Source organism: Salmo trutta, chromosome 40 (assembly GCF_901001165.1).
Source record: "Salmo trutta chromosome 40, fSalTru1.1, whole genome shotgun sequence".
In the NCBI taxonomy this organism is placed as follows: domain Eukaryota; kingdom Metazoa; phylum Chordata; class Actinopteri; order Salmoniformes; family Salmonidae; genus Salmo; species Salmo trutta.
This window is the reverse complement of record NC_042996.1, coordinates 24,392,314-24,411,874: the sequence shown is the minus strand read 5'-3', so window position 1 is coordinate 24,411,874 and position 19,561 is coordinate 24,392,314. Positions and strand designations below refer to the sequence as shown.

At 41.4% G+C, this 19,561-nt stretch overlaps 3 protein-coding genes across 3 annotated transcripts; 1 reads left to right on the top strand and 2 right to left on the bottom strand.

Moving 5' to 3' along the window:
• Positions 1-400: 400 nt before the first annotated feature.
• On the bottom strand, positions 401-6,632 carry creld2 (CRELD disulfide isomerase 2). The gene is made up of 11 exons (XM_029742312.1): positions 6,280-6,632; positions 5,774-5,856; positions 5,454-5,564; positions 5,143-5,234; positions 4,878-5,054; positions 4,620-4,718; positions 4,423-4,506; positions 4,154-4,249; positions 1,364-1,504; positions 1,023-1,094; positions 401-830 (listed from the first exon to the last, which is right to left on the bottom strand). The coding sequence occupies exons 1-11, from the start codon at positions 6,409-6,411 to the stop codon at positions 772-774; spliced, it is 1,146 nt and encodes a 381-aa protein (XP_029598172.1). The 5' UTR covers positions 6,412-6,632; the 3' UTR covers positions 401-771.
• A 164-nt stretch (positions 6,633-6,796) lies between these two features.
• alg12 (ALG12 alpha-1,6-mannosyltransferase) lies at positions 6,797-11,479 on the top strand. Its single transcript, XM_029742311.1, has 9 exons — positions 6,797-6,979; positions 7,458-7,590; positions 7,793-7,966; positions 8,906-9,100; positions 9,319-9,422; positions 9,663-9,886; positions 10,108-10,277; positions 10,544-10,619; positions 10,711-11,479. Exons 1-9 carry the CDS (start codon positions 6,821-6,823, stop codon positions 10,949-10,951), a joined length of 1,476 nt encoding a protein of 491 aa, XP_029598171.1. The 5' UTR covers positions 6,797-6,820; the 3' UTR covers positions 10,952-11,479.
• Positions 11,480-11,719: 240 nt separating this feature from the next.
• zbed4 (zinc finger, BED-type containing 4) lies at positions 11,720-18,373 on the bottom strand. The gene is made up of 2 exons (XM_029742310.1): positions 18,031-18,373; positions 11,720-16,476 (listed from the first exon to the last, which is right to left on the bottom strand). The coding sequence occupies exon 2, from the start codon at positions 16,283-16,285 to the stop codon at positions 12,461-12,463; it is 3,825 nt and encodes a 1,274-aa protein (XP_029598170.1). The 5' UTR covers positions 16,286-16,476; positions 18,031-18,373; the 3' UTR covers positions 11,720-12,460.
• Positions 18,374-19,561: the final 1,188 nt, after the last annotated feature.

The window sequence follows — 19,561 nt, the reverse complement described above, 5'->3', positions numbered from 1 at the left end:
GACAGTCATAACAGCTTACGTCATTCCTTAGGCGGGTGAGAAGCAGGTTAGTGGGATATGTGGCCTTTGATCAGGAGCAGATAACAGTTGATTTGATGATTTAGGATCAGGTTCATAATAAAACATACACATTTCACTAGTTCATCCACAAGACATGGTCGTCAATCTTTTCAATTGCCTAACCCTAAAATAATACCACATTTCATCCATTTCATCTCAAACAAAACCAGTACGTTTCATTCTGCCGATTCATCCAACTAACAGCTGATTTGAGATTTATTCTATGTGGTTAGGGTGCCACTTTGTGTTCAATTTTGAAAACTACAACAACAGTATTTGAATTGCATTGACTGCCCCCAAGAGGATGTTTTAGGCACTGCTAATCCAGAAAGATCCATCATTTCTGTTCTCAAAAACTTTATTTGAATTACGTTAAAATCCTGCATGAATATACAAACCAGACAATAACAGACAACACTTGTTGGGTTAACCACAGCAAAATCAAGAACCAGAGTACTTGGGGGTTGAATCTTTATTTTCTCAGCCATTCTGTTGGCTGTCCATCTATAATCCACAGGTATAAAAGTCTAAAGAGTGCAGTATGCATGTCAAGTGTTCAATAACTGCCATGTAGTTATTTAAAAGTAGTGGCCTCAAGATATTTTAATGCTGTGAGCTGTAGGGATGTAGTCTCACAGGTCACACCCACCTAATACATTTTTTACTCCAAATGCTCTTCCTGGTTTGCTCCGATTGGTTCATTTCCTAAAGTCAAAGGTCCACGTGCTCTTCTGGATGTTTCACCGTTTCAGCCGCCTCCTCATTCTCCTCTGAAGGTAACAAAGACAAAACCCCAAGCACTTGAAAATAACTGACCAGCGCTGGAAGTCCCACACCCCTCAACTCATGTAAAACAATATCCTTTCCTTATGGTGTTTATTTTGTCTTTATGTATAGTGTATGCTGCAAAATGAATGACCTCATTGTGGACATAGAATTTGAGAAAATCTTCAAACACATACTTGCTTGATCATGCACTGATGTCAAATACAGTGTCAACCAAGAGAACCAAGAGTCATCTGATACAACTGCACCTGCAGTATTTCATAGAGAGTTTACTGTTACTGTAGTAGTAACTACAGTGTACTTAACCTGCCAAGTCAGAGTGATTTGATTTGGATTTAATTCGGATTTAATTTAATTCATGGTTGTGGTCAACATGACTTATTATGCAGAATGCAGTTACATAAAACAATAATTTAATAACACAAGATAACTGACTACACTCAATTAAAGTGTGTTGTCATGTATAAAATGCATTTTAAAATCATAAATCAACTAGTCAAAACTTATTATTGATTACCTGGCTCGGGTATTTTGACACAGACTCCCTCCTGTTTCTCGTAACTGCTGGCACAGATACAGATGTAGCTTCCTTTGTTGTTCACACACTCCTGGTTCTCCGCAGTACACACAGCGTCAGGCTGCTCACACTCGTTCACATCTAAACAGAGAACAGATCAACCATCAAATTGGATTTCAGCACTGTCTGATTACTCAATTTCTGCCAATTATTAAAAATGTTTACATTTATTGAAAGCATTAACTTCCCTCAGTGTACTAATTTCATGACTCTATAACCAAGAATGTATTCAAAATAGCTTCTGAAGTTTTATAATTGTATGTTCGGTAATGGGAAAATACGGTCATTTTTTTTCAATTTCCTGAAAAGTTTGTTTTGGAGATAAGGTTCAGACAGAGACGTTTTATAAAGCTCTTTTACATCAGCAGTTGGCAAAGTATTTGTATAGTAACAAACGGCACCATCCTCAGTGAATTTCATAAAAAAGTGAAACCTTAAAACAAGTTATCCTTTTTACATAAAAACTATACAAAATATATTCACGTCACCAAATAATTGATGAAAACGCACTCTTTGAAATTAAGGTCTACAGTAGCCCCAACAGCACTCTGTAGGGTAGCACGATGGTGTAGCCGGAGGTCAGCTAGTTTCCGTTCTCTGAGTACACGGGCTTCAATACAAAACTTAGAATGCTCATGGTTCTCAACCCATTCCAAAGACTTGCACAGTAATTATGGCAACTTCTGCAGGACGTCCTCCAACCTATCGGAGCTCTTGCAGCATGAACTGACATGTCCATCCAATCAAAGGATCAGAGAATGAATCTAGTACTGAAAGCATACGCTACAGCTAGCTAGCACTGCAGTGCATAAAAAGTGGTGAGTAGTTGACTCGAAGATAGAAAGACAATAGCTGAACAGTTAAGAACAAATTAATTTCTTGAAAAATGAAGGAGAAACAAGAGAGCTAGCTATATATAGTTGTATTTCTTTCATTTTCACTTTGCTGGCGAAAGCAGCTAGCTAGTTTAGCCTACACTGAAACAGAGAGGGCTGCTATGTTAATTAGCTAGCTATGGCTATCCAACACTGGAACTCTTCCAAGTCAAGGTAAGCTTTTAGTTGTATTAATTTAATGCCACCAGGACCTGCTGGTTCAACTGCTGAACTGCATAATTGTAGCAGATTTACTAATGTGTTGGCAATGACATTCGCTAATATGGTGACAACAATGTAGGCTGTGTGTAGCGGTTATGATATGAAGGTGTTGCTTGGAAAGTTTTTCTTCCGCCTGGTCACAGACAGCTGATGTGTTTTGCACTGAAATCCACAAGGGAAGTGAAAAAGTGAGGAGGAGAGTACTTAGATGCGAGAAGAAATTATACAAAGCGCAAAATTATCATGCTGTTCGTATGTGGCTGCTATGAAAGTGCTATGTGCTAAGTGCTATGAAAGTATTCATTCCGGCAATTCTGTTGAAAAACATTTAAAACGGAAGCGAACGGAATGGGGATAAATATACCTAAATTTGTCCAAAAGAAACTCTCGTTTGCTAAATTTGAGTATTATGCAGTAGCCTAAACTGATCGCTGTTAGGTGAATAAAATATGAATGACAGTCATCCAATATGCTGTAATAGAAATAAGGCCATGCTCATAAAACAAATAATCGTCCTCCCTCATCTTAAACGTCAGACCGCCAAGGAGTTAAGAGCATGTCAATAAGCATTCAACAACATCCATGTCATTCCCATTTCATTAAAAGATGCAATATGTTACTTTTTGGGGTGACCCGACCAAATTCACATAGAAATGTGAGTTACAGATCTGTCATTCTCATTGGAAGCAAGTCTATGAAGCGGTAGATCTGTTCCATATTTGTCATTTCTATGCTTCCTGTTTTTAAGTATTTTACTTTTGGTTTTGTACACCAGCTTCAAACAGCTGAAAATACAATATTTTTGGTTATGGAAAATAAATTTCACAGCAGTTTAGATGGTACAATGATTCGACACTATACTTGCTTGTCATGTCACAAACTGAAATTAGGCAAACAAATAGAATTTCAGCAACCAGGCAATGGCGGAGCGATTTCTGCATAGTGCATCTTTAGAGCATAAAAAGTATACTTAAGCAAAGTATCTGACTGCTAAAACATGGATCTAGATTTAGCATGTAGAGAAATGTAGGGATAGCATTGCGAGTGGTAATGCAATGTATCGCCCTGCCTTTAAGGTACTTCCATTGTGGACGAGTTACTCTATGTCCAAGACTATTGCCTCTCTGTTACTGGCCAACAGGGTACACAGGCTGGACAACTGACGGTGGCAACATCAGGGAGGGAAAGAAGGATAAAATAATATATCAATTGACAAAGAAGTGATGAAGGGAGGGAGAGAGGAAAGGAAGATACTTCCTTAGTATTCTACCAGGGCCACAGTGTAAGGTGAGATGTCCTAGCTCCAAGTGTGGGTAACTGCATATGTGGAAAGTGACTGAAAGTGGGCGTTGTTGGAAAAAAAGTGGGCAGATTGGTTGCCACTCAAGACTTTTGCGTGGCTGCTTCCTTGTAGCATTTTAGCAAAGCCGGTTAGGTATGTTAGGAAAAGTAACGTGGTACGTTAGGAGAATGAGGTTTAGGTTAGGAAAGGGGTTAGGCTTAGCTAAAATGCTACAAGGAAGCAGCAAGCAAGCGGTTACTTTTCGATACAACTCGTGTTGATCCTCCCACTTGTTTTTCAAAGCCCACTTTCAGACACACTCCACGTATGCAGTTACCCATGACTCCCTACCTGTGCAGGTGCCCTCTGTGTCCTGGTATCCAGGAGCACAGCTCTGGCACTTATCAGGCCCTGCCCCAGTACAGCCTGAACACACCTTGTCACAGCCTGCCAGAGAGGAGAACACAGAGGTCAAATGTTAATACTTGTTTAAAGTTTATTACAAATAGCTTAGTCAGTATACATGTTTATATTTTCAGACCCTAATACAATAGATTTATGCATCCAACAACATAGTAAATATGGTCCTCTCACTAAGTAGTAAACCAGCTTTACAGTACCATTACAGGAGAACGAGCCATCTGTGTTCAGACAGTACTGATCCTCTTTGCAGAGAGGAGGGTCGTTCAAGCACTCGTTCACATCTAGTGTCACACAATGAGAAGCAACAGGAAAAGTGAATTTGATCATGATGTCAAATTCATGACAGGGAAAGTACTTATTATGCCACGGAAAAGTATAAAAATGTCTCTCTCACCAAGACAGGCCCCCTCGTCATCTTCCACCCAGCCAGTCTTGCACTTCTCACAGTCCTCATTGGTTAGACCAGTGCAGGTCTTGCAGGAGGAGTGGCACTCTGTAGTGTAGGGGATTGAGTGGGAAAGGTGGTCTGAGATGCATGCCCTGCTTCAAATACACCCCTAGCCTGTCCCCTAGGCACAATGCTTAGATCTGAAAGGAATGGATGTGTAAATCATTGTTAAAAAATAACATGCAAACATAATAAACCAAGTACCTGTGCATAGTGAAAACGTGTCGTTCCTAATTTCATTGAAGTATCCGTCGATGCAATCCAGACAGAACTCCCCGTTGTAACCATGGTCACAGTTGCACCTGCCATTACCCCCTCGTGTTCCATCACCGTCACACACACCGTTGCCATGGCAAGGCCTCTCAGAACCCCCCACACAGGCTGTAAGAAGGAAACAGATGATTCTCATTCACCCATGGCTGGTTGGTATTAGTCAAATAAATGTGGTTTTGGAGGAGTATATCTTTACCATTGCAATCAGGGCCAAATGTTCCCTTCAAACAGCACACATTGATGGTATCAATGCAGAACCACTTATACAGATCAGGATGCTTATTTTGCCTGGATTGGAAGAGCGAGATGTCAAATCACAATACACAATAGACTTGTAGCCTGGAAGTTCAGATATTCCACAAGGACAAATATAGTGATATGGGGTCATGAAATCTCAATGGCCTATGCTCCAGGAGAAGTAAAAGGCCTAAGTAAGTTAGGGTTTTTGCGCTAATGGGACATGTGCTGCCCTCTTGTTCTAGCTGAGCACTCAGGTCAAGTACTCACCTCTTGAACCACCAGGTCTCAAAGTGGTCCTCATGCTCCTCTACCATGTGGTTACAGTCAAAGCTGCTGCTGTCACACAGATTCTCCAGAATCTCAACTAGGCGGATCTCACTGAGGAGAGGGGGTGGAGGGAAAGGGAAGAGGAGACAGCGAAATCAGCTTCTATTGTGCCACTGGGTCAACAGAGAATACGTGGTCTTGGTCAGCATGACAAATAGGTTTAGCAATCACTGATCAGAGCAAACAGATGTGATAAACACAGCAACAGTCCAGCATTAGGGGGAATCGTTTGTGTGATGAGTGGTGTACAGGAATCTTACCTCGTCTCATATTTGGAAAGTGCCCTCTCCTCCCAAGCGGTGTTTCCTCCACCAAAGTTCTGCTTTTTTGTTCGGTCCAATCCCTGTTGGTACAGTAGTGTGAGGATGAAGACTAGCTAACCAGACACAGATTATGGCAGTCATTTGATCAATGGTGAAAATGTACTACAGCACTGTCTGATAATCTGGGTGTAAAGAGAACACATATGTTAGCTAGTTATTTGGTCTGACTCCCACATTATAAACTGGTCTAACGTTAATTGACTAACGTTAGTTGACTCACTAGTATACCGGTGTTATGATGCTCAGTCATATTACATAGCCTACATCAAGGTCAGAAGAGGAGGACTTAGTTACATTAATGCATTTCAAGCACAATACACCATCATTGGTTGCCCACTGGTAAATAAAAGCACATCAATTGATTGTGGTTTGAATCAGACCAATTGATAGTACTGCCCAGCTAGCCAAGGCAAATGATGCACAGAAGAACATTTCAAACTTACCTTAATGAAGTTATCAGCTATCTGTTTGCAGGTATTACATGAGCTTTTTAAGTCTTTTGCATAGGTGCATTGTGATAGTAAAATACAAGCTAGGCTACAAAATAGCCACAATAATTGACTGAGCGATAGCATTCTGGATAGCTACAGTAGTTGGATAGCAGTTGAATGACTCGAAGTTTCACATCATAGCTAACGTTATACCTTAGCTACTTGCCAGCAAACTTCCTATCCCTGAAAACATGCAGCACAGAGTCTAGCCACATATAAAACAATTTATTGGAAGTCAGCTAGCGTTATCTATGCAAAACATTCGAAAATAATATGTACATGCAGGTAGAAAAAAAATAGCTACTTTTTTCGGGACAGGCTCTTGGTACGATTGTGGCTTGTCGTGATTTGCCATTTTGCCCATCAATCACTGTAAGTACCAATGATATTCTGCCACGCGCGGTACACCCGTCTTCATTCTACCCACGTGGAAAAATAAATTAACGTTTCCATATTTTTGCGCAGGCGTCAACTTCCTATATACTTTCACGTCATGGCAGAGAAGAGGTCTGCGTCTGGGAAATCACTGTTGTTTTTACTCATTTCGGTGGCTCTATTACATTTGTTTATTTGTCCTTTTACAAAAGTTGAAGAGAGTTTCAACTTACAAGCAGTGCATGATATTCTTTATCACAGACTTGATTTTGAAAAGGTAAGACAGAGTTACGCATACAACAGCCAACTAGCTTTAACGGTAGCTAGCTAAAAGTTAGCTAATCATCTTTACATATGCATGGTGCAAATGCTTGTTGACAGTTACACTATATTTTTCATCTCTTGATAACGCTTTCTACAACATTACCTGCACGTGAGTCATTTTGTGCCCACCTAAACAATGACAAATAGTTTAGGCTCCCGAGTGGCGCGGTGGTGTAAAACACTGCATCTCAGTACAAAAGACGTCACTGCAGTACCTAGTTCGAATCCAGACTTGCATCACATCCGGCTGTGATTGTGAGTCTCATAGAGCAGCGCGCAATTGGCACAGCGTCGTCCGGGTTTGGCCGGTTTAGGCCATCATTGTAAATAAGAACTTGTTCTTAACTGACTTGCCTGGTTAAAAAAAAAAAAAAATTAAATGACAGAACTCCATTGCTGATGTTGACATTGTCTTCCAACTGTCTCACCAGTATGACCACCATGAATTCCCTGGTGTGGTGCCACGGACTTTCCTTGGTGCTGTGTTCATATCAACGGCATGCTCCCCATTGTGCTACCTGCTGTCACTACTGGAGGCTTCCAAATTCTACACACAACTGATGGGTAAGTCTTGCTGCTATTATATGATATCCATAAACAATAGCAGTGCAATAGAGAAGACCTGGGTCCAATAGATTTTTCACTTTTGGGACTACTCAATTGTTTCCATAGTGCCAGACAAACTAAATCAAGTACAGCTTGACAGGTCTGTCATAAATCAGTCCACTTACTCAAATGTATTGATGTGTACCTTTTTGCTGTCCAGCGCGAGGTTGCCTGGGAGTGTGTGTGACATTAGCTCTATGGCGCATGCAGAGGGAGGTTCGGAGGCAGTTCGGGTCGACAGTTGCGGGACTGTTCTGTCTCACCTGCGCCTCACAGTTCCATCTCATGTTCTACAGCACGAGACCCCTCCCCAATGTATTTGCACTGCCAATAGGTAAGAGACACATATATATATATATATATGACATGACTATAGTATAAACATTTCTTGGATGAAAATCTTGATGTAAATACTATTGGAGACAAGCCTCATGTAGGATAAAATCTATAATAAAAATGTCCACCAATGTGTTAGGTGCTACAGAAAGGATTTTTTTGCATTGTAATTTCAGATAATGTCCATAATATATCAGCAGTAATAGGGGTATGGTAATGTTTCACAGTATTACTTACCCGCAGTGTTGTGATTGGCTGTGATATTCGCCTATTGATTTCTCCCGCCGAGTGGCACCTGTTGTCAAAATGGGAAAGCTGTTTTGACTTTGTGGTTATGTATTGGATCAAGTGGCCAATGTAAAAATCGCTCTGCCATTTCCTGGTTGCTATAATTCTACACTGTTCTCTCAATTTCAGTGAGAAAACAAGCACGGCATATTGTAGGGAGTCATTGTACCATCTAAATCAATGTGAAATATATTTTCGATAACAAAAAATATAATTTGTACAGCTGTTTTAAAGCTGGTGAACCAAAACTGAAAGTAAGGCTCAATTACAAGTCTCATGTTACATCAAAATGGAATGCGGTGAGATTTGTTTTGACTGGAGCCTAGTGCTGTTGCAATTAACCTAGCTTACACATACTGTTGGTGAACAATTCTAGGTGTAGCACCTTTTAAAATACACTACATGATGGTACCACGTTGAAAGTCAGTGAGCTCTTCAGTAAGATGATTCTACTGCCAATATTTGTCTATGGAAATTGCATGGCTGTGTGCTCAATTTATACACCTGTCAGCAACGGGTATGGCTGAATCCACAAATTTAAAGGGGTGTCCACGTAATTTTGTGTATATAGTCTATTTTAAGTCCTTTCTTCCAGCAGTTTCTCTGATAATCAAATGCAGTTAAATGGTCTGTTCTGTTTTCTTCCTAGTCCTGTTGGCGTTCACTGCATGGATGGGGCAGAGGTATGGGTCCTTCATCTGTCTCTCTGCTCTCGTCATCATCGTGTTTAGATCAGAACTGTGTCTCTACCTGGGTCTTATGCTGCTCATGTCACTACTGAGCAGGAGGCTGGGGATCCTTCAACTGTTCTACTATGCCATTCCTGCAGGTGCTCTGTCACTAGGTAAATCTGTTATCAGCAACACTAATTATGGTCCTAGATAACTACATGGTGTGCAGGCTTTTGCTCCAGCACTAACATAGCTGACTAGGCTATAGTAGTCAGGTGTGCTGTAGCTTGCCTGGAACAAATGCATACATACCCTGTAGTTTTTCAGGATTAGAAGTGTTATAAATATGTGCTCTTTAGATAAACGTCTAATTTTATCTTCTCTCTTTCAGCTTTGACTGTCTGCATTGACTCATTCTTCTGGAATAAGCTGCTTTGGCCCGAGGGCCAGGTACTCTTGTACAACACCATCCTGAACAAGAGCTCCAACTGGGGAATATCCTTCACTTCACTAAATGCTTGTTATTAACCCATAACAACAATGCCCACACAGTCAACTAATTAAATCATGCAACGCAGCTTGACACCTGCTTCTCCTTGATCAATTCTGAGTTAGTATCAACGTTTGTGATAATATTATAAAAGTAATGGGGTCATTTTCCACTCATCACGGAGAGCCCACTTTTGATCTGAAAACAACAACTTGCTATCTTTCCTTGACTTTCTTCTCCAGTAAACCTCCCCCTTTCTGTGGTACTTCTACTCTGCTCTACCCCGTGCCCTGGGCTGCACAGTGCTGTTCGTCCCCCTAGGCCTGCTGGACAGACGGACGCGCACCCTGCTGCTGCCTACTGTAGGATTTATCCTGCTCTACTCTTTCCTGCCCCATAAGGAGCTACGCTTTATCCTCTACACCTTCCCTGTGCTGAATATAGTGGCTGCACGGGGCTGCTCCTTCATGTAAGGAGAGAGGCTGTTATTGGCATGAGTGTTGTCTGTTCAGGGAGGTTTAGTATAATGTTGAAAAAAAACATGATTAGTGCTTGTTGACATTTTTGGCCTTCAGGATGTTGGAGTCACAGTTCAATTGTCTTTCGGGGGACATGCGGTGGGCTTTAAGTGTGGACAGAGAAACCACATTATTTAATAATGTTGAACCTTTTCAATTCTCGGTCCTACAGTCTGAACAACTACCACAAATCTTGGATGTATAAACTTGGCTCCTTAATCGTGGTTGGCCAGTTGGTGACAAATGCTGCATATTCCAGCATATCACTGTACGTGTCCCATCACAACTACCCTGGAGGCAGGGGGATGCAGGTACTACATAAACTAGTACCATCTACATCAGGTAAGAGCAGTGATGTAGTGGAGGGTAAACAATGTTTACACACCTTTCTTTTAGCAAGCATTTCACCACCTTTTGCGGAAACATGTATTATGTATAGTAGCGAGCGTTAATTTACTCGCTGCTATCAGTGTTTATCCACCTATTTATCTTTTCACTATATCCCTTGGTAAGAGGTTATAAAAAAATGTATATCAGACAGTAAGGGAAGTATCATGGTTGCAGAAACACTGATTAAAGGCTGTATGTAATCAATTGCTTCTCCTCAGATGTCTCTGTTCATATTGATGTATTTGCTGCCCAAACTGGAGTGTCACGTTTCTTAGAACTGAACAGAAACTGGAGGTTAGTTTGACTAGGTATTCTACTCTGGAATATAACTGTTTCCAAACTTCTAAAGGCATTCTAAGGATTCAGCTTTGTGTTCTATTGTCAGGTATGACAAGAGAGAAGACGTTGGCCCTGGACACCCTGATATGAAGACCTACTCCCATGTTCTGATGGAGGCCAATGCCACTCAGATAGCACTACTCAAAGACTCCCACATGCCTTTGGCCTTCATCCAAGGTTACAGCAACATGTTGTTGAATGCCTTTCAGTTTCCTTTCTTCAGTATAAACCTGGGAGACAAACTGGTGTTGCTAGAAAGAGTACCCAACCCTGAGTATCCCAGTTGAACTGACAGTGATGTCGTTTTTCAGGATTTAGTATTTTCTCATGACCAAATTGTAAATAACCAAAACTAAATTGCAGTGTATTGAAAACAGAACAGTCAATCACTCTTTTGGGCTATAAGTTGGTTGGAGCCAGGTATTGGTAGGGTAAACTGATAGATCACCTGCTTTATTTGTAATATGTAAAAGACTACAACGTGTCTGGCTATGCTAACTTAGATCTCCATTCACATGCAAAGAAAGTGTATATAGGCCTTTCATTACTTCAACTGAAAATGATCCATGACAATACTTATCCTCCAATTATACTCCACCAAACCAGGTAACTGGTTTACTGTCGAACACTTCCTTCAAACATGGTCAGATAACCCCAGTTCAATAACTGCCATCCTTCAAAACAGTGCATTTCTTTTTCTGAAATAAGTTCAAAGAACTCATTATGCTATTGATCCATTTTAATGTGTTTATAGTTTCCTATATGAACAAAACTGCTCGTCGTGAGCTTTGGAATAAAACTGAGGAAACGTGAAATACATTGTCCTGTGTGTTGACTTACAAGGAAGTACTTGAGGCACTATTAGATGTTTCAAGAGGTTACATTTAAACATTCCCTGGTGACTGTTCCATGACAGTGTGATGTTTTGTAGGGAGAATACTAAGTGAAACTGGCAGGTGGTGCCTGAACTTTTCTAGTAAGATTTTTTTTTTGCTACAATGTCCACTACCGAACAGGTCCAATTTTTGTATACAAAACAAACCAGGAACAAAGGATTACATAAGAAATCTTTATTTACAAATGACAACAAATTGCATGGCTCCAGTCTGGAAGCTTCCACGTTTATCAAATTAAGTTCAGAAATCATTATTTATACATATGTACATTACTTGACAACCCATAATTTAATCCCTTAAATAAGCTTAAAATTGTGCTAAAGACATTTTCCAACAAATTGCTTCTGAAACAGCAATATCTTGCATAATATTAAATATTTCAGCAAGTTAAAGCAATCTCTAAATCAACAGTACCATGAGCCACAAATTCACAATGAAATAATTAAATAACAAAACTTAACATCTTTCAGTCACAGCATTTATTTTTGGGCCATGTGTTCATTTAGAAAAAAAACCCAGCATTGTTTCTAAAATTAAGCCATTTAAATTGAGAGACTTGATTTGCACAAGTATTTACAGCATTTTGACCTGAATTAGTTTTAGATAAGGCACAAGGAGAGAGAAGACAACTTTGACATTGAAAAAAAGACAAGAACAAATATTCACAACCCCTACTGCTAAATACACCCCTCCCTCCCTGACACGTTGCTGACTGATGCAAGTTCTAAAGTGTTTCAACAGTAGTACACAAAAATGCAATTAACAATTCCAAATGCATTCATGTTTTGAAAATGAACCTCATATCTATTCTCCTTTAGTTACCCCTGAATCTAAAAGGGTCATTTCACAGTTCTATGAATTGGACCTTGATAAGGAGCTCCTCATAAGCAATGGTTTTAATCAGTGCTGATAATAAATTAACGGTAGGTTGACCTTTAGAAAGAGAAGCCCCTCCATGTTTTCTAGTAATGGCATGGGCTGATTCAGAGCACAGTTCACACTGGCTGTGCTGAACAGAATCTCTGCTGGGACAATGCTGGGAGGGCAGCCCACGTAGCGGACAGCGACTTTGGCAAGGTCAGGCCACAGTAACTTCTTCAGGTTCCAATAGTCCAGTGGATCACAGCTTTGATCAAGTATGTCCTCCTCCAAGTATTCCAGCACTGCCAGCTCTGATGATTTTGGCTTGTCCTCCTGTTTTATCTTGTGTCTGATGTCATCCATGAGTGCCCAGAGGTTGTCCTTGTTGTTTGAGGGAGAGCTATTTGATGACGTTGGGACCTCCCCACCACATCCGTTGGATAGTGAAGGCTGTGTCTCAATTGAGGTAGAAAGGGACACCTGAAGTTCACTGATGAGGTCTTGTTTGCATTGTTCCGCCTCTTCCTCCGTGAACAAGGAAGCCTTGTACCGCGGGTCCAACATAGTCGCCCACGTGTACCTGGGGTTGCGTAGGGTTGATGACATCTTACTCACCATCGCTTCCTTCAGAGACTTGAGCATGTTGTCGATGCCCATCGTCTCGTCGAAGAGCATGTCTATCTTCCGGTTGAGGATGTGTATCAGTGGTATGACTTGACCCAGAGTGGCAGTGCGATTGCTCATCTCCCTGCAGGCCACTTCGAAGGGCTTCAACGCATTGCACACCGACAGCATCACTTCCCATTGGTCGCAACTGATCATTTCCCTGAAGTTGCACTCTATCGACATCTCGTCGACCGCTTTCTTTTGTTCCACCAGACGTTCAAGCATGAAGAAGGATGTCCTCCATTTTGAGGGAACGTCCTGGATGAGGCAATTTTCAGGTAACTGGTAAACCTTCTGCAGTTCTGCCAACTTCTCCTTTGCTTTGTCTGAGCGATACACGCGCTCACAGATCTTCCGAGCGATGCTTAGAAGGTTCTGAACCATCCTCTGACTCTTTATGGCTTCACTCACAATTAGGTCTATGGTGTGTCCAAAGCACTGCACGATGACATGGTCGTTGTCCTCCAGGACGTTTGCAATGGCATTGTTGTCGGTTACAGTGAATCCTTTCTTCAGCCCTAAGGAGCTGATCCAGGTGTCCCAGAAGTATTCGAGCTGCTTCTGTATATTGAGCATGTCATGGTCACAGTCTATCTGTGACACACTGAGGAGAGCAGAGCAGTGAAAGTCCTCGCCCTGAGGTCTAACACATGATTCGTATGAAACCCAGTGGGCAGTAAGAGTCAGAAATTCCCGAGTCTGGCTAGTGACCCAGATGCTTGTTGTGAAATGGACGATACCACTCTCAGCCTCTTTCAGGTGTGTGACAACAACCTCCTTCACCCTCTCATACATGTCTGGTATGGCAATGCTGGTGAAATATGAAGAGGAGGGTAGAGAATATTGAGGTTGAAGGTACTCCAGTAATCGGTTCAAACCAGTGTTCTCTACTAGGGCTGATGGCTGAAGATCCAGTGCAAGCATTTCGGCAACGAGTTTGGTGATTCTTTTGGCAACCGGATGGTAGTCATCAAATCTTTCACAGTTTTCGTCATACACAGATGTGTCCATGAGTTCATGTTTAACGTGAATTTCAGCAGACGGCACATCACCTGAGATAGTACTGTTACTTTCAAGAACATGTCCATGAAATCTCTGCATGTGCCTGAATAAACAACTAGTTCCGAGGTTTGTCGTCTTTTTCCCCCGACTTATTGTGCGGCTACAGTGCAAACAAACCACCTTAGTGGGATCGGAAGGGGAAATAGAAAAATGATTCCACAACTTTGATGTCTTTTTACTGAACACAGAGTTATGTGGCTTTTTCTCTTTGGCAGGGCTGTTAGTCAGTTTGGCTGGAACAGCCTCAGCGGCAGAGAGAATAGCGTAGGGATGAGGTGAGGAGTCCTTATCGTTTGTACTTTTTTGGTTTTTGAGGACATCAGGGTGCCTTCTCATTAGATGCCTCATCAAACAGCTGGTTCCGAAGTCGCCCCGTTTCCCCCGGCTGATGACACAGGGGCAGTATCGACAGAGGGCTTTAAGCTGATCCCCTGGAGAGACGATGAAATGGTGCCACACTTCGGATTTCACCCGTTTCATGATTTTTTTGTTTTGTTGGAAGATTGAACTCACCGGATCCTCTTTCAGGCCTGAGCCCTCTAGGGACAGATCGCATGGTGAGGAAGGTAAAGGAACATCCTCATCTTGAAATCCAAAGCAGAGATTGAGGGAGGAATCCTGTTCCAATTGGTTTGTGTCAGACTCCTCCTTCACATCCATGCTTTCATCTTCGTTATGGGGCACTTCGTCAGATATTGTTTCTGGGGAGGATGGAGCGAAGAGTGATTCTTTTTTAACATCCACTACTGAGTCCTGATGAAGCTGAGCGCGAGACAATAGCGTTGGTGGGTTTGTATATGGTGGTGGGATGTTGGAGCCCTGTCCATTTTCTTCAATGACAATTTCTCTGTGGGCTCTCCACATATGGCGAATCAGACAGCTAGTGCCCAAATCCTTTCCATTTTTACCCCTGCTAAATTCATTCATGCAGTGTATGCATACTGCTTTGGAACTGTCAGCAGGTGACAGGTAGAAATGCTTCCACACAGCTGATCTTCTACGAGAACTTGAGTTTTTAGGAGTTGCAGCGAGGCGCTCAGACCCACCTCCATCCACCGCTTCTTCATGGTTGTTGTTGGAATGTGAGGATGAGACTGTGCCAGTGTCGTTTTTTGCACCCTTTTCTAATTTTGGTTCGAGTTTTGGTAACACTTCTTTGGATGATGATATGTCAGAGCCCTCTGCTGAAGAGGTGGACGGTGAGGAGTTCTTTCGTGCGGCGGGAGTAGTAATGCTAGCTGCCAGGCTTCCGTTATTTGAGGAATTTGAGGGGGATATTACCAATGAGGCAGCAGAAGCAGTTAGAGTGTTTGAGGAGAGGTCACCATCTTGTAAAAGCACAGTGGGGTGAGCCCTTCGTACGTGCCTCATTAAACAACTTGTACTGAGGTCCTTCTCGTTCTTACCTCGACTGAACTCTTTCATACAGTACATACAGATTGCTTTGGTACTATCGCGTGGAGATATGCAGAAATGGTTCCAGGCAGGGGATTTCTTCCTGGGATTAGCATTAGCGGGACTTCTCATGGATGACAATAGGCTTTGAGTGACAGCATCCATCGCAACATCATAAAGAGTGCTTGTGTACCCACTAAGCATACTACTGTAATCATCTGTATTGTCTCTTGTAACAAAGGGGCCTACAGAACTATCATATGATAACCTTTCATCCTCTTGGGTCCCCTCCTCCATACTGTTTGGATCCTCTTCCTCAATATGTTCAGATGTGTCATTTTCTATCTTGACCTCAGTGTTTAGATTTAGGCTTTTGTTTGAAATGGCTGGAGAAGTAGGCCTAAGATTGTTCTCTTTGTCACATGCCTCACCTGTTTCATTGACAGACCCATTCATTTTAAATTGTCCAACAACCTGAGAAATACATAAATTGTCTGGTTCCTCCTCGTGAATTGAAGCCACGGGGGAAGAGTCTTTAGCCAGTGTTTTAGATGGACAGGAGGTTTTTGCATCTGCAGTGTCATGGGGGGTAATGCTGTATGATTTAAACACGTAGCCATCTTGCCCCTCAATTTTAAGACATGTTCCTTTTGCCTCTCTTTTCTTGTTTTCTGTGCCATTAGTTTCTGAGTCTACTACATCTTCTTCACTCTTAAGAGAGAAGTCTTCCTCTCCATCCATGTTAGCTCACCAAAGTTCTGCGAGAAAATCAAATTATCTGATGCAGCTTGACAAAAGTTAATGAGTCATGGGTGTGAGAGCATTTCTCACATCAACGTTTCAGTCTGTTTGTCCAGATCAGAAGGAGCAAGCTTGTAGTCCATTTTCTCCATTTACGAATGTGTCGAAGTTTCCACCTTTTCTAGTAGGATCTGGAATGAGAGAAATTCAATAAACATTGATATTTCAGCAAATAGCAGATAAAACCAAATTGACAGACTAGAAACTGTTTACATGTCAGGCAGCAAACCCAACGGACCTCACATTACCCTTAAAACAGATGTGTTAGGTTATATTATATATTAGCCATGCTTAGCAGTACGACAGTGTAGAGCAGGGGTATTCAACTCTTACCCTACGAGGTCCGAAGCCTGCTGGTTCTGTTCTACCTGATAATTAATTGCACCCACCTGGTGTCCCAAGTCTAAATCAGTCCCTGATTAGAGAGGAAAATCAAAAATGCAGTGGAATGGGCTTTGAGGTCCAGAGTTGGGTTTGAGGAGTGTAGAGTGATACTAGCCTACCATTATGTAGGTGGTACCCCACCCAAAACATTTGAATTTAAATGGGTTTCAATGTTGGTGTGCATTGCTTCCAACAATTAATTTAACTTTGGGGTCCTTTAAGCCCCATCTATGACAAAATGTATAGTCTGACATTAATTTGTGACATTTTATTAATATTCAAAGTAGGTATGATGATAATTTAATGTGATATCATCAGTATAATTTCCCAATGTATGATTGAAAAATAACCAATAACAATGTATTGTGATTTAGGCTATCAAATTAATAATCGGTTTCATGGTTGCCAGTAAGTAAACCTTATTTTATTAGCAACAATGCCTTTAATTAGTCTACAAATAAAACTGCTTATTACAGGCACATTGAGTGTTCATTAAGATTAACTAACCCAGAACAAGAGACAAATGGAGAATTAATCGTTATTCATGCATGCAGCCACCCGCAAACCACAAATGTTTCGCCAAGATTGTAGCAACCACAAACATAATCCGATCTCACAGGTGATCGGACCATATTTATGTTTGGAATCTAGACAAAATAGCTACCGCAGTATCATACTCATTTTCTAGCTTGAACGTTATCCAACTGCTAACTTGCTAGTTAGCGTGAAAGCTAGGTAGCTACAGTAGCCTTATTTCCTGATCCAACGTTAGCTAGCTGGCTACTACTTTTCCGGGTAGTTAGCTAACGAGCAACATCCAGGATTAAGGTGACATTTATTTGCTATTAGCTATTTCAAACTCAACTCATAATTTAGAGCCCATTTAGGTAATGCTAATCCTAACCTAGCTAGCCAGCCAAGTTAATAACAATGTCAGTGTCAGAGGCTAACTAGGTATCACATTAAACCTAGCTACACAAAAACAAACATATACCACACACACGGGTTTCTAAAACAGAAATCTGAAACCATAATTTCCCAAACCGACTAGCCTTTCAACTACATATATGAAGCAGCCTATTTATTAATTGGGGACAGTGTCCGATACAGTACGGACCCTGGTCGTGCCAGCTAGCTAAACCACACAGGGCATAACCTGCCTGGTGAGACAGAACCAGATCGTGCCCTGGTAATGGAACAGAAGGACCAACGGAATCAGCCCAGAACATTACTCACGACGTTATTTGGAGAGAGAAAAGGAGACCCCTAGAAATCATATTAGATCAAGATAGTATACATACCTTGAAATCGTGGTTTATGTTTCAGTTACTAAACAGTTAAATACGACACATTTGATTGATCCGGGGGGGGGATTACTTCATTGCTTTGTCTCCTAGCAGTTCACATTCAGTTGAATCAGGTCTACACAGCATCGGACGGAAGGAACACGCTTTATGATGTCACTGGGTTGAAGGGTTTTCCAATATGGCGGCAGGGACAATAAAAGGCGAAATATTCGTCGATAAAGCAACACTTCTTAATAGATCAAAACGTATTACTTCTTGATAGACATCATAGACATCATGGTGCATTATTAACATTGTGTGCATATGCATCGCCAATACACAGACACTAATCAATTTGACCAACGGTGTTGTTTGTTTTCCTCCTGTTATCACTGCTCTTACATTTTAACCTTACCAACGGGGTTTCTTGACCTGAAGGGTCTCTCACAGGGGCACTGAAACCATCACGTTGGGCAAATGATTTACACACAAAACTCGACACTTGTGCATATGAACACATGTGACTTCTATAAGCACAGGCAAAACAAATTGTTATGAAAGGCTTGCTGTATAATAGTCTGAGAACAATGTGAAATCTAAATGTTACTATGTGTGGAGTGAGTCTAAATTTAGACACTGTCTCAGCCAGCATGAAACTCAAATGTGAATTTGAATTTTAACACAGACCGAACTTTGAACAAATTACTAGTCTACATGTATGTAAATCCTCATGCATGCTTTGAGGCTTCACAGGACAGGGGGCAGATGGGATAAAAGATGGTGGATAGTTTACTAAACGTGATCTGCATAACATTCCAATACCAATAGACATACCTTTGTATGCCTCCTCATCTGTATACCTACAGACACAAAAGTGAGCAGTTCAGTCATCTGCACTCAGTACAGCTAGCCTTCAACATATTCTTATAGCCTACATATTCTTACCTCTGTTGATTGATATCCATTGAATTGTGTCCATTTTCTGTTTTAGGAAGATTTGCACAAATATGAAAAGATAGAGGGTATCATCGTAAAACAATAGGAATTTAGATACCAGGGACAAACCATAACTTAAATTGAGGAGACCTTTACATTTTTCAGTGCCTGCACCTGCTGTCCTTTAAAATTAAAATCCAAATGTTTCAGTTGGGCAGTTAGGTTCCTGCAAGAACTAATGAGGTTCCTCAATGAACCGCACCTCCAATGGGTTCTTGGAAGAACCTTTTGGGGACAATTTTCAGTGCCAAGAAGGTTCTTTGAAGAAGGTTCTTTGAAGAACTTTGAGGATCTTAGAAGAACCCTTGTTGAACCCCTCATTCTTAGAGTGTGGCCGTTTGTTTACCATTGAACATTTTTGAAAGGTTCCTGTCTGTGTAAGTGGGCTTTCCCTCTCTCGCGTGAGCATGCTTTCCCACGTGAGCTCATGGTTCCTCCATAATATCTGTCATGCTCACGCAAGAGAGGCAACAGCTGGCTCAGAGGTATTTTTGTTTTTATTATGATCCCCATTAGCTGTTGCGAAGGCAGCAGCTACTTTTCCTGGGGT